The sequence below is a fragment of the Camelus ferus genome, chromosome 27 (genome assembly GCF_009834535.1).
Source record: "Camelus ferus isolate YT-003-E chromosome 27, BCGSAC_Cfer_1.0, whole genome shotgun sequence".
In the NCBI taxonomy this organism is placed as follows: domain Eukaryota; kingdom Metazoa; phylum Chordata; class Mammalia; order Artiodactyla; family Camelidae; genus Camelus; species Camelus ferus.
This window is the reverse complement of record NC_045722.1, coordinates 4,288,480-4,303,167: the sequence shown is the minus strand read 5'-3', so window position 1 is coordinate 4,303,167 and position 14,688 is coordinate 4,288,480. Positions and strand designations below refer to the sequence as shown.

Here is a 14,688-nt window from a genome sequence, read left to right as displayed (position 1 = left end):
CTCATCTCTCACCTCAACCTCAGGGTTCCTGAAAGGCAGGCCCAGCTTTCATGGCTTCCTAAAGGCCTTCAAACTGCCCCCACCCCTGCAATGACACCCTCATGCAATGAAGGCTGACACGGGGCTGGCCTCACAGCAGTCCCCAGTGAGGTGGCACAGATGGGCTGCAGGAAATCCTCTGCTTAGGCTGGCCTGCTGTGCTGTGCCTGCTCACCAGAGCCACCTCTGACTGGCAGTTCTAGGTGGCTTTGTTTAACATCAGTGGAGAAAACAAATCATTGATTTAACCAAAATATTTTTTGTTTGTTTTGTAGAAGCAGACGCTTTGAAGATACAGGGAGGTGAGCAAATAATCTGAAGGGTCCTGAAGTTAAGAAGTTGGGAGACAGCCCTCCTTTGTGGGGCAGCCCATCTTTGCCTGCTCTAGTCCCAGGGACTCTCCTGGAAGTTCTGAGGCTTTTTCTAGCCTGGTTCATTCACTGCGTCCCCATGTGCCCTGAGGGGCTCCCTGGCAGGAGAAGGGAGCTTAGGAGACCTCTGGAAGCACTCAGTGCCTGAATGAGCATGAGCAGGAAACCAGCACTTTGGGCTACAATTTGAAGGTGCTCCTGAAACGGAGTGGCTCCAGGAAGGTGGGGCCTCCAGGAAAGGGGCAAAAGCCGGGGAGCCGACTCACCCATGTTGGGCTTTCCCTGCAGCCTGTTCTGCAGGGGCTCATTCCTATCCCGCATGCTTGTCCTCCAGCACCCGCTCCATCTTCTCGATCACCTGGAGGGCAGAGCACAGAGGCTGGGCTGGCCAGGGGGCTCCACACCTTCCTGTCTGGGGCTGGGCCCAGACAGCCTGGCCCTTCTGGCACCTGCCTTCTCCTGGTGCCGTACGGTCTCCTCCAGCGCCTTCATCTTCTGCAGCTTGTCCTGGTACCTCTTCAGCAGCGCCGCCTGTGGCTGTTGAGCCTGGTGCAGGAGGAGCAGCTCCTTTTCTCGATCATTCTTCTGAAGGTGAGGGAGGGAGGAGGAAGAAGGGAAAGCAGGGGTGCCCTTGGCCCCAAGGGTCAACCCCAGGACCCTCTGTCCAGTCCTCTGCTGCGCTTGCCCCCATCCTCCTATGTCCCTCTTCCTTCTGCCGCCAGACCCTTCTTCAGACTCTCCCTCCAGAGCCCCCTTCCCCTCTGCCCCCCACGCCCCAGCTCACGCGAATCAGCTCATTCTGCAGATGCTGCACCTTGTCCCTCAGCTTCTTCATTTCCAGCTCACTCAGGAGCAGTTTCTGCTTCATGGACGCTGGTGGTGGTGGAGGAGCTGGTTCAGGGAGGAGGCAGCTCCTAACTCAAATTGGCACAGTTAGGGGGTGGTGGGCAGGTGTCTCTCAGCCCTGGGACTTGAGGCAGAACTGAATTTTCCATTTCCCATCCCAGAAGGACAGCCAGGCTCCTACCAGCTTGAGTCCAGCAGCATGCATGTCTGGGAAAGGCTCCCACCACCCTGTCCTGCAATCCAGAGCCTGGGCTCTGGTGGGCACCCAGATGCCCTCAGTGGCCTGTATGCCCTCACCCAGGTTCCGGGCCCTCTCCATGTTGTTCGGCTCCTCTTCCACCTCCTCCTGGGTCAACTGACTCCTCAGCATGTGGTTCTCTGCCTCCAGGATGCTGGTCTGTTTCCGCAGCGACAGGATGTCCTCTGCCATCTTCTGCATGGCCCGCCGGTAGTTGTTCATCTCCTGTGGACCCCAGAGCTCAGAGCTGAGCCCCCAGCCCCACTGTAGCCCCCATCTGACACCTGTACCCACATTTGGAAGTCAGTGGGTCACTCCCAAGTCCAAAGGACAGAGTGAACCCCAAGCAGTGCCCTCAGGTCTTAGCAACTTCTTGGTGGGGTGGTCTTATGTCAGGGTCTTCCCCCTCCCTGACCTCATGAGAGCAGCCATGCTAGTGGGCTTTTCCAGGGGACACATCTCTTCCTGGGATGCCAACTAGGGGGGACCCTGCACACAGACACCAGGTGAGGAAGTCCATGAGCCACAGAGATTTGAAATGCTCTGGGCCCAGGTTTCCAGGGCCTGGCTAAATCGGAGCCATTTCTCTGCCTGCTCCTTTCTCCTTTCCTCCTTCTCTAACCCCTCTTCTTCCTCATATCACTGAGAAACCAGGGAAGAATCTCTCAGAAGTCCCACTGAAGGCCACTTGGGAGCTGACCCCTGGCACCAGTCCCTAAGCCAGCCCAGGGGTCTTGAAGAGACACAGGGTAGGCCTGGGAGACTCAGATAAGGACTCAGAGTCAGAGCTGGGATCCAGGTACAGGACCTAGGATGTGAGGTGAGGCCAGGATATGGGGACCGTGTCATTAGGATAGGAGTAACAATAATCCTAGTATCTGGTGTTCAGTGAGCGTTTACTGTGGTCCAGGTGAGGCCCGCCTCCCTCGTTCAGCCTACGAGGGTGGGTACTATTAGCCTCACTTGACCGACACGGAAGACAAGGCCCAGAGAGGTGAGTAACTTGCTCTGTCACAAAACTAACCAGCGGCAGAGCCAAGGGCTGAAATCCTGTCCTGCCGGCACTTGAGTCTGTGTTCTTAAGGGCTGTGCGGTCCTGCCACAAAGACCACACGTGGGAACTTCACAAATACGTTGGGACGTAATGAAAGCAGGTTATTGAAAAGAATGAGCAGTGTGATCTCAATTTGGGGGAAAAAATCATGTCTGCCCTTCTCTGTGCGTAGAATTAATAGGCTATACTTACATGCATTTGTTTTATAAACAGATGTTCCTTTCTGTTATTTTTAAAAGGTTTTGTAAAGGGAGTTTCTTAAATCTAAACAGTGCAAAATATAAAAGAGGGACCCAAAACGCAAAGCCAGAAAAGTCTGTAGGAGGGGAGGAGATGGCAGCTAGGTGGGGTGTGGTAGCAGAGAGGGAGGAGGGAAGCAAGACCAGCAGGAGTTTGGTAAGCCCTGGGGGCTTGTGGCCTTCCTTAGGCTGTGGGGGCCTTGCATGTGGGGTATGGGGACTCCTAGGCCCAGCCAGGAATGGTCTCCCAAATCCTCAGGAAGCAGAGCTCTGTCCCCAGCTCCCACCTGGGCCCCATGCTGACTGGGGATGTGACCTGGCTCCTAGCCACTGCCTCCAACCTGCTGCACGGTGGGCCACTGGCTTCCTGGGGAGGGGTTTCCAGACAGCAGGGGCTCATCAGACACCATTTGTCACCTGCTGCTGTCTACTCTTCTGGCTGAACTCCTTCTAAATGGTGCCAGTGCTGGGCCCGTCTCCCCAGCACCTTCCCCAGTGAAGTTTCAGGTCTTGGCTCCTCCAGATCTGCCCATCTGGTGTCCTCAGACAGCATCATGTGTGCCCAGAGACTGCACGCACACAGGGCTTTGTGGTCAGGCCCCAGGAAAGGGGCAAAAACCAGGGAGCTGACTCACCCACGGTGGGTGAGAAACCCAGCTGGGCCACTGACTCAGTGAGTGGGCTTGGACAGGCCCCTTCACCTTTCTGAGCCTCAGATTCGTCTTACAGGAGAAGTACGGAACCGCTGAAAGCTCAGTCAGTGTGTGTGCAGCGGCTGGTGCAGGGCCCTGCCCAGGGCAGGCAGGGCTTGGGGGCAGCAGATCTCATGCCACCCCGTTTCTGTTCTAGTGGCTGCTTTAATCAACAGGTCCGAGCCCCTCTTCCTCCTTTCTGTCCTCACCCTGGGCTCCCTTGTTTCCACCTCTGCTGTGCTCTTAATCTTTGAATTATAGCAGCCCCACGACAGACAGTGGTCTGCGAGGCCCGGCAGACTGTCAAGAGGAAGTACGTGATATTTTGGAAAAGGAAATTCACCTCTCCTTTCCCTCCCCAGCCTAGTTCTGCCTCTAATCCTGTCTTCTCTGAACAATTACGGCAGTGTCCCAGTGGGTTTCTTTGCTTTAGGGTTCGCTTTTAGAGGAAAACACACTCATCCAAGAAGACATGTGCAGGGATGCTCCCTGTAGTGCAGTCTGCAGTCTCATTCTACAGCACGCTCGGCCTCTGGGTACAAGCAGTGTTTACAAAGAATGGCCTAGATTCAATTGTTCTGACACAGGGATGCCCGCATTCTATTGTCAAGTGAAAAAAAGGTGGCAAATTAATATGAACCCGTCCATAACTGGCATGTGTGCATGCACACGTGCCTGCATACAGATGTATAGTAACTGATGGCTACCGCTCAGTTTGGGAAGAGAAAGGAACACTTGCTTCATCTCTAGTTTTTGCATTTTTACTAAGAATGTATCCATATATTATTCATCCACTTAAAAATAATTTAAACCTAAGTACATTGAGGGCCATACCATGTTCATGAATTGAGAGACACATAATTTAAAGAGTTAGTTGTTCCCTAAATTGATTTATAGATTCAGTGCATTTCCAATTAAAATCATAGTGCTCTGTGTATATGTGCAGACATAGATGGGCTGATTCTATGACAAATAAAAGGAGCAAGTGTAGCCAAAAGATTTTTGACGAGGAACAGGTGGGAAGGCTTGCTCCATCAGCTATCAAGACTTGAGGCCACAGTAATTAGGACAGGGTAAAGACTGATCAGCAGCCCCAAAGAAAACAAGAGGGAGCCCTGAAGCAGAGCCACACACATATGGACCCTTAATTTATGGCAAAGATGGTGTTACAGGGTGGCAGGGAAAGGACTGTCATTTCAATACCTGGTGTTGCATCATTTTGGTATCTATAGGGACAAAAAGGAAATGACTCCTATTACATACCACAATTAAAAATAAATTCCAGATGGATTAAAGATCTAAAAGTAGAAGGTAAGGCAACAGAGCTTCTGGAAGACAAGGATAAGAATATCTTCGTGAACTTGAGGTATGGAAAGGTTTTTCAAAACAAGACACACGTATACTAACAAAGTAGAATTGAAAGGATTGATAAGTTAGGTACATTTAAATTAAGAAATTTTATTCATGAAAAGACATCATTAAGGGGGTGAAATGGGCAGGAAAAGTGGAGAGGATATTTGCAACAAACACCACAGACGATGGACTTGTGTTCAGATATAAAAGTAACTCCTACAAATCGATAAGAAAAAGATAGTCAATGAATTTTCAACAAAGGAGGCAAGAACATACAATGGAGGAAGACAGCTTCTTCAGCAAGTGGTTGGGAAAGCTGGACAGCTGCATGTAAATCAGTGAAGTTAGACTACTCACTCACACCATAAACAAAAATAAACTCAAAATGGCTTAAAAGCTTAAACATAAGACAGGACACTATTGACCTCCTAGAAGAAAACTTAGGCAAAACATTCTCTGAGATCAATCTTAGCAATGTTCTCCTAGGGCAGTCTACCCAGGCAGCAGAAATAAAAGCAAAAATAAACACATGGAACCTAAACAAACTTACAGGCTTTTGCACAGCAAAGGAAACTATAAACAAAACAAAAAGACAACCTATCAGATTGGAGAAAATATTTCAAATGATATGACAGACAAGGTCTTAATTTCCAGAATATACAAACAGCTCATACAACTCAATAACAAAACTAAACAGACATTTCTCCAGTGAAGGCATACAAATGGCCAACTAGCATATGAAAACTGATCAATATTGCTAATTATCAGAGAAATGCAAGTCAAAACTACAATGAAGTATCATCTCACACCAGTCAGAATGGCCATCATGAAAAAGTTCACAAGTGATAAATGCTGGAGACAGTGTGGAGAAAAGGAGCCCTCCTACAGTGCTGGTGGGAATGTAATTTGGTGCAGCTATTATGGAAAACAGTATGGAGATTCCTTAAAAAACTAAAAATAGACTTACCATATGATCCAGTAATCCCATTCCTATTCCTGGGCATACATCTTGAAGAAATTCTAATTCCAAAAGACACCTGCACCCCAAAGTTCATAGCAGCACTATTTATAACAGTCAAGACATGGAAGCAACCTAAATGTCCATCGACAGATGATTAGATAAAGAAGTTGTGGTATGCATATATACAATGGACTACTACTCAGCCATAAAAAGAATAAAATAATGCCATTTGCAGCAACATGGATGGACCTGGAGATTGTCATATTAAGTGAAGTAAGCCAGAAAGAGAAAGAAAAATACCCTATGATATCATTTATATGTGGAATCTAAAAAAATGACACAAACAAACTTATTTACAAAACAGAAATAGACTCACAGACATAGAAAACAAACTTATGGTTACCAGGGAGAAAGGAGGAGACAGAGAAATAAATTGAGAGTTTGAGATTTGCAGATACACACTACTATATATAAAATAGGTAAACAACAAGGTCTTATTTTCTAGGACAGGGAACTATATTCAATATCTTGTAGTAGCCTATAGCGAAAAAGAATATGAAAAGGAATATATATATATATATATATATATATATATATATATATACACACACATAAAACTGAACCCCTGTGCTGTATACCAGAAATTAAAACAACATTATAAACGATACTTCAATTAAAAAAAAAGGAAAAGATTATGCAATAGAATAATGGACAAGATATTTGAACAGGCCTTCAACAAAATAAGCCAATAAGGATCTGAATCGGTGGCCACCCTCATTAGTCATTTAAAACCACAAGCAAATACTACCATGCAGCCACCACAATGACCAAACAAAAACAAAACAAACCTGACCATATCAAACGTTGGTGATGACGCAGAGCAAGGGGGACATTTAATCGCTGCGGGGGGAGCGTGAAGTTTCACCATCCTTTCGGAGAACTGCTTGGACAACTGGGTGCTAAGCCTATGATCTAGCAATTAGACACCTGAGTATATTACCCAGCAAAGAACGCATGTGTGAATGCCTCAAGAAGCTGGTGTAAGAACATTCATAGCAGCATTATTTGCAACAATCCCAAACTGGAAATAACACAGGTGCCCATCACAGTAGGATGGTGTGACAATCATGTGATGAGATGGATACTCACAGCAACACAAATAGATGAATGACAGCCACGTGAAACCACATGGAGCAATCTCTCAAAGTAACTGTGAACAAAATAAACCAGACACACAATACCTACTCTACAATTCCACACAGATTTTCTTCAAAAATAGGCAAACTTAAGAGAGTTAGAAATCGGGGTATTAGATCCCCTGGTGGGGGGTGGAATGAGGGAGCTTCTGGGGTGCTGGCAATGCCGCCCCCCTGGACCTGTGGGCCTTGTGGGGGTTATGTGTGTGTTCACCTTGTGACGATTCATCACTGTGGATACATTTATGTTTGAGCATTTGTCTGAATGGGTGCTATACTTCACATAAAAAGTCAAAAACATTTATGGAATTAAAAAATAAATGAAATCCTGGCTCAAGTTTGGTTAAGTACAGGAAGCCTCCGCAGTGCCTCTCCTTCGGGGACCCTCCTAGCTCTCAGCAGTAGTAGGTTCCTTCCCAGCCCTGAGCTTTGGAGGCTCCCCGCAGGCCCTGCTCCTGGGCCCTGACCGTAGCCTCTTCATTCACCTTTGAGGTCTCATCCAGTCCTGTCCTGGAGGGCTGGGCAGATCTGCTCCGCCTCCCGGGCAGGGCCCTCTGAAAATGCGCAAACACACACTGATTCTTGCTGAAGGCCTCCATGATGCCTCAGCACACCCTGTGAGACTCAGAGTAGTTCAGGTCACATCACCTGCAAACGTGAAGCTAGCCTTTGAACCCAGACTCCACGCTAAAACCTGTGCTCTTTGCTCCCGCTGGATTGAGGAAGGCTGGGGCTTCGCCCAGAGGAAAGGAGAACAAGATCCTGGCTTGACTTTGACCTGAATCTGTTTACAGAAATTGAGGGGCACTGATGGGGGAGGGGGCCTGCCCTTCCTCCTCAGCTCCACCCACACCCACAGCTGAGCAGTGATTCTAGACTGAAGCCCTGACCTCTCCCCACAGCCTGGGCTGGGCTCCCCGCTCAGGGCCATGCTCTGCGTCACAGCCCAGCCTTGAGAACACGCAGGACACCGTGGCCCAGATCCCTGTTGTGGTGCTGCCCCTCCCCCTGCTCGCCCCTCCCCCTAGCTCCCAGCCTGTTCCGGTGTGGAGTGTGGGTGGGACATCAGCCCCTTCCCTGTCTCCTCTCTGGGCGAGCACATCCTCTAGGGACACTGATTCACCTGTGCCTGACCCTGAGTGCCCACTGCACCCCTCACCCACTGACACCCCCCCCCCCAGGACCCCAGCTCTCAGAGCCGGCTGAGGTGAGAAGCATCAGGTGGCCCTGGTTTGCATCACTCCCCTGCTACTGGGCACTGGTGGCCTTTGCTGCACTGACACCTCCTCTCTGGCTCTGGAAGGGTGGTAACTGTGCTTCGAGCCCCAGTGTCCCCATCTGTGGAGTGGGAAAGTAACCCCGCCTCAAGGGGTGGCTGCGGAGTCAGGGAGTATGAGGAGCGCCAGCCCAGCCCTGGCATATAGGGTGCCTGGAGATGCCGCCCCCATCTCCGCATCGGCTTTGGAGTGCTTTACAAAAAATTATTTGTACAATAGCCCTGAGTACCAAGCCCAGAAGGTATGATTATCTGGCTGCTCCCATTGTACAGAAGCTGAGGCCCAGCACCCTCCTCGCCCCTCTGACCTTTAATTAAGGAAGAGGGGTGGTGGTTACCTTTCACAAAAGCCTGAAGAGGGCAATGCTTCCCTCCCCCCCCCCCCACAAATAAGAAGTTCTCATAGTGGAATTGGAGGCACCTCATCCAAGTGGGGATGTTCAAATAGACCTGTGGCCCCTACCAACTATGTTGACCAGAAAGGTCTTTATACCTTTGTTGTTCAGATGGGGAAACTGAGGTTAGAAGGCAGCAGTGTGCCCAAGCTCACAGAAACTCAGTTCTAAAGCCTTGACTGGAAGCAGCTCAGCAGATACCCAGTCAACTAACACTTGCTGGGTGCCACATCTGTGCTGGTGGAGGCCACGGAGCCCAGAGAACTTACTGCCCCTGCCTGCGGCGGGCTTCCCTCTACACTGAGGAGGTGGCAGGAAGTACCTGTGACAGAAGGAAACTCAGAGGAGGCTCTTAACCCAGGCAGGGGATGGGAAGGCTTCCTAGAGGAAGTGATCATCTGAGCGGACCCTTGGAAGTGAGTAGGTGTGACCTGGGGTGGGGACAGGGCAGAGGAGATGCTGTGGCAAAGGCGAAGGGAGGTGAGAGAGTGATGAGAAACAAAGCAGGCGAGAGCAGGTGCGGGGAGGAGAGGCAGGGGTGTGGATGGAGAGATGGCAGAGCAGACAGAAGACATCCTTGAAGGGTAGTGTCAGGAGCCTGTACTCCATTCTGAAGGCCACTGAAGGGCCTAAGCTGTGGGGCAGGGGGTGCCTGTGACAACATCTCTGGCTGCTGAGCATGGATGATGAATCGGGAGAACGAAGACCCAGAACAGTGAGCCAGGTGAACTCAATGGGACCTGCACCAGGTGGATGCAATGGGCTGGAGATGAGGAGGGAGGAGCCGTGGGAGGGAGGACCTGCAGAGGAGGCCTCTGGGTTTGGCCTCAAGGAGACGGCCCTGGTGACTTTGGCCAGTACTCTGAATGCCAAGAGGAAGACGTGCAGGAAGGGAAGGGTGGAGGGGGACAGCGCGGTTGAGAAGGGACAGAGGTAGCTGAGGACATGGGGAGGAGGAAAGGTGGGGGTTGGAGGGATGGTTTTCTTCAGGAGCCAGTCAGGGAGAGGTATATGGGGGGCGGGGGCTGGAGCAGGGGGCGGGCTGAGGGGCTGGGCAGGAGCCTTGTGCTCCGAGGGGAAGAAAGAATCCTGGGGTGGGGGAAAGGTGGGGAAGTGTCTGGATCAGAGGGACTGCGGGGCGGCAGGGTTCTGCAGTGGGTAGAGTGGGTGAAGAGGGTGGGTGGAGAGGCCCAGCCTGGGTGGCGGGTTTGCTGGGCCAGGAACGCACCCTTCCCTTCCCCACTTTGCCACTCCCTGGGCAGCCACCCAAACTCTGGGTCCCCACACCCCAAGGATCCCTGGCTGGCAGGCCAAAGTTACCTGCCATGCGGTTTGCCTTTGCGGCCAACAGAGGGCACCCGCCTCCCACAGATGCTCTGGCTTCAGGGGCATGAGGCCTGAGCAGGCCCCACAGCTCTTGCGGGCATGCTTAGGGTGCTGCCTTACTGTCCAGCCCTGGGCACACATGTCCCTCCTCCAGGCCAGCCTGCCTTCCAACACCTCCTGCCTCGGAACTCTTATCTTGTAGATACTGCTGGGTGCCCTCTGCTGAGAACCACTCATGGAGGCCAGAGAGGTACAGTGATCCCTTTGGGCCTGGCTAGACCTGCTTCCTAGTGATCCTGGGCCCCTACACAAAGACGGGCCATTTCTACTCCCTCATGACCTCCCTCTGCCCCTGAGAAGCCAGCTAATAATGCAGTGTATCCACCCTCCCCCAGGGCTTTCCTCTGCCCAGAAGGGCACAAGGGTGGGGCAGCCCCTCCCACTGTTCCAGACTGTCTGATCTTTGTAGCCTCCTTCAGGCAGGCCTCCTGGATCTCTGCTTCCCTATGGTTGGACTTTACACAGCCTACCTCTCTGGTAGATGGGAGATGGCTGAAAATGCTGTGCGACTCCTCTCATTGAGAGGTGGGGTCTAATTTCCCTCCTCTTATAACCGGACCAGCCTGAGAGACTTTGCAGAACGCAGCATTGCAAGGTTCCGGGACTTCTTAGGCCAGGTCATCAGAAGACTTGCAGCTTCCGCCCTCTCTCCTGGAGCACTTGCTGTCCTCCCAGGGAAGAAGCCCCACTACCCTGAGACGGCCATGCTGGGAGGAAGCCCAAGGTAAGCATGCGGGAGAGAGCGATGTCCACGCAACCCCAGCTGCCCTGGCCCGCTGCCCTGTACTCATCTCAGCTGGGGAGCCAGATGTCATGGATTGAGACCAGCCCTCCCTGCTATGCCTCCGCCCAGCTCCTGACTCACAGAACTGAGATACAGTAATAAAAGAAAAAGTTATTGCCTTAAGTCACGAAGTTCTGGGGTGGTTTGTTATGCAGCAACATTCTCCCTGGCCTCTGGAGCCATATGTAGGCCTCTGCCCCCATAATAAACTTCCAACTCTGAATTTCAAGGTGGTCTATCTCAGCACAACTAGACCACCTTTCAGAAATTAGCCCTGGTCACTCTGCCCTTGGACCAGCCTTCCTGGGCTCCTCCCTATCTTCGAAGTCTTACTACTTCCGTCAAGAAACCACCCCTGACCTCCCACCCCAACTCCAGCCTGGCACTCCTTATCCCACCAGGGGATAGGGACGTCTGGAAGGACACGTCCTCCCCTCTGCATCCTCTGGCCGCTGTCCTGAGCTGGGGAAGTAGGGCCAGGCAGACCCCCCGGGACTGGCCAAGGACCATGCCAGACTTGCCATCATGTGATGGACAGAGCTCCTGCAGTTCCCCTCAGGGTGTCTGAGAGGCCACTCTTGGCCAATCTAAGTTCTCCAATACCTTTAAGGGGAATTAACCACATTTCTTTAAAACAAAATGGAAATATTCAGCTTGTACAAATTAGCGCTGGCTTCTGCAGTTCCTGAGATCAGAACTCTGAGCAAGAGCTCGGTTTGGGGAGGCTGTCTCAGGGAGGTGTGGAGAGGACAGACGTACCTGAAGACCCGCTGAAAGGGACAGTGCTTTCCCAGGAGTCAGGGCTCACCATGGCTAAGTAGCCCCTTACACACAGGTGTACCCGGGCCAGTGCCTCTGGACCCATGGCCCCTCTGCCCTTGGCCACTGCCACTCACCTGAGCTCCCTTTCATCCTGTCTGGGACAGTGTGACAACGGAAGCCTGTGGGCATGTAAACAAGCTGCTTTCTTTCCTCCATTATCTCTTAAACTTCATCACCACCAGAGGGTGGGTCAGGGAGGTCCGTGAGCCCCACTCGGGAGTGAGGATATGAGACCCAGAGCAGGTCCACCTGAGGTCAGGCCGCCAGGGCACGCTTGGATGGGAGAGGCTACACTCCAGGCTGCACTGGGCCAGGCATGGCAGAGGGCAGAGCTGTCTCTGTGGTGAGGCCTTGTCCCTGGGCATGGGGGTCTGGAGGAAGCGTGACCCTGGAAGATCACATCTCCACCTGCCACCAGTCTTGAGGTCAAGCCCAGGAGCTCTGCTTCTGAACAGAGGGCTCTCTGAAGCCACAGAAGGTCTTAGAGCCAGGGCCCTGCTCACCCCAGATCCCTGCTCCTGCTTTCCTTCTGTAAAACAAAGGCTGTTGCTCCCCATCACCCTGAAAGGAATTCAGGGCAAAGATCAGGAATGAGGCCCTCTGTGCTCTGGGAAAACTAGCAGAACAGACCTTCAGATAGATGTTTTCAGGAGAAAATTTTATCAGTCCAGATTCTTGCATCTTCTCATACTTAGAAAAGCACTAAAATCATTACCTGAGATTACTGTTCCTCACGACTAACAGTGACCTTCCACCACGATGTGGACTTGCTTACAAGTCTCCCTTCTCCAAAGTCACATATATACTAACCTCTCCCACCTCATCTTTTCAGAGCAGATCCTGAGAGCTATCTGGGAGGCTGTCTCCTGGGCTATAGACCTCAGTTAAGTCCCCAAATAAAACTGAAACTCACAGCTCTCACATTGTGCATTTTCTTTTCAGTCAAAAGTTTTGGCAACCATGAAGGGACCCAGAGCAGACTTCTGTCCTTCACTGAACTCTATGAGCATCCAGGGTCTTGGTATCAGCAAGGGCCCCTTGTGCCCATCTCCCTCCTCAGCGCATTCAGACAAATTCAGCTGTTTCTCCTGGCCTTGGACATCCCAAATATTGGTTGATGATCTTGAGTTTTATTTGTTGGTGTTTAATATGTACCTGTCCCCTTAGCTGAAAGGCACTGGGTTGGGGGGGGGCTGCCCCCGAGTTGAAAGAAACTAGAGGTGCCCAGTTGATAGGCACTGGGATTTGCTCAGTTGAAAGACCCTGAGCGATCTGGACTGAGTGATTAGGTAGGAGGTTGTTCTAACATCTTTCCTCACTTAGGCTATCTTAACAGAATTCGCTGGGATAAAAGTCAAGATTCCATATGAGAGCTCTCTGCTCTGAAGGAAAGGGACACAGCTCTTTCCAGCCAGTTAAGGCTTTCTCAGGCAACTGAGAAACTTACGAGAGTGGTGGAGGCAGAGTCCTCATACTGTGCCGCGGTCCCATAGGGAAACCCATTCATTATTTAAAAACTTGCTCATCTGGAGACACATGAGATAAGGTTTAGCCACCTCTTGTTCCAAGCACCCACGGCAGTTTTAGGCTGCCAGGGGAGAAACTGAGACACAGAGAAGAGCTGAAATGACCCTAGAGTGACACCTAGAGGAGTTAAGCACACAAGCCGTACACAGCCCAGTACACAGCCTCATTAGCAAATTTTATCCTGACAAATTCAACTTCAAAATGGGAAATAAAATTTCTCAAAGAAATGAGGGACATCAGGAAGCCAGTCTCCAACTCACACCTCAACCAGATTCAGGTACAATACACAGGGACTTATACTTGCAAGTATTTACTTAATTGGGAACTGATGGAAACCTTGTCCTGAAAATGGCCAGGATGGGACTCTTTTGATATTCCAAAACTAGTTTTGCAAACTCAGAGGAAGCCAGCTTGATAAAACACCTTTTCAGAATTCTGGCCCTAAGGGAACAAGTCCTTCTAGGAGGAACTTGCATTTTTCTCCCTGTGACTTTGAGACATAAATGTTCCACCAGGGCTCTCAGAAACTCTTGTCTAGACCACCTCTAATTCCTGAGACTGAGGGGAAAAAAAGAGGAAAGAGGCCTTTCTAAACTCGGGAAGAATTAACTTATTCCAACTGTTATTTATAAACTAGTGAGTTTTATACCGTTACACATAATTCATAGTTGTTTTAAAATGAAGCCATGAGATTTCTAATTGTGTCTCTGTATGTCTATGTGTACCTTATAGATATGTCTCTACCTTCGAATGCTATTACCAGTTAATTTGTAAATGATCGCTATTTCATTGGCTTAAAGGACATTAAACACTTACATAAATTCTCAGAAATATAAAAGAAACTAACTCAAATGAATTTCAAATTCATGTGACCTGGGAAATACTCAATATTAAATTAATATTGGGTATCAAAGCTAGTTTGTTTGCTGGTTTAACACATACAGATATCTTTAGAGTCATCAACATCAAATATAATATTTTTATTGTACCTAGGTTTACTAGAAGTCAAATAATACCTCATGATTCCTGTTACAAAATTTGTCAGCAAGAAAAATTACTTGATATGATAAAATTTTTATAAGTAAGTTAAATGTAAATGAGATATGAGTTTTACAGTGAACTCTTTAGAAATAATTACTGTTTTAGGACTGTCTACTTAAAAATAGTTTCTCTAGATTTTTGGTGACTTGAAACTTCAGAGTTTTGCTAAATTAAGTTAAATGATGAAATTTTATTAAATATCTAGCTCATTCCCCTCCAAATAAGATAAATAAATAAAACATTAATTACTGAATATAGGATTCCTTTTACAGAGAAACTAAAGATATTTAGGGCAATGAGTAAATGTTTGATGCCACACTGAGACATTTCCTATAAGAGAGCACGTGTTTGTAGAAATTATAAATAGTACATATAAGTCTGCCAATCTACAGAATGCTAATGTAAAAGACAGTTCCTAATTGCTTACTTCTTAGTGTTTACTAGGAATTAAGGTTTTTAAAGGTTAAA

General features: G+C 49.5%; 1 protein-coding gene across 1 annotated transcript in view; it reads right to left on the bottom strand.

Moving 5' to 3' along the window:
• The window catches only part of CCDC33 (coiled-coil domain containing 33), a 107,732-nt gene that overhangs the window by 4,926 nt on the left and 88,118 nt on the right, over window positions 1-14,688 (bottom strand). The window contains 5 exon segments of the mRNA XM_032468940.1: window positions 677-731; window positions 733-768; window positions 864-995; window positions 1,195-1,283; window positions 1,554-1,719. Of these exon segments, the coding sequence (XP_032324831.1) occupies window positions 677-731; window positions 733-768; window positions 864-995; window positions 1,195-1,283; window positions 1,554-1,719 (478 nt within the window).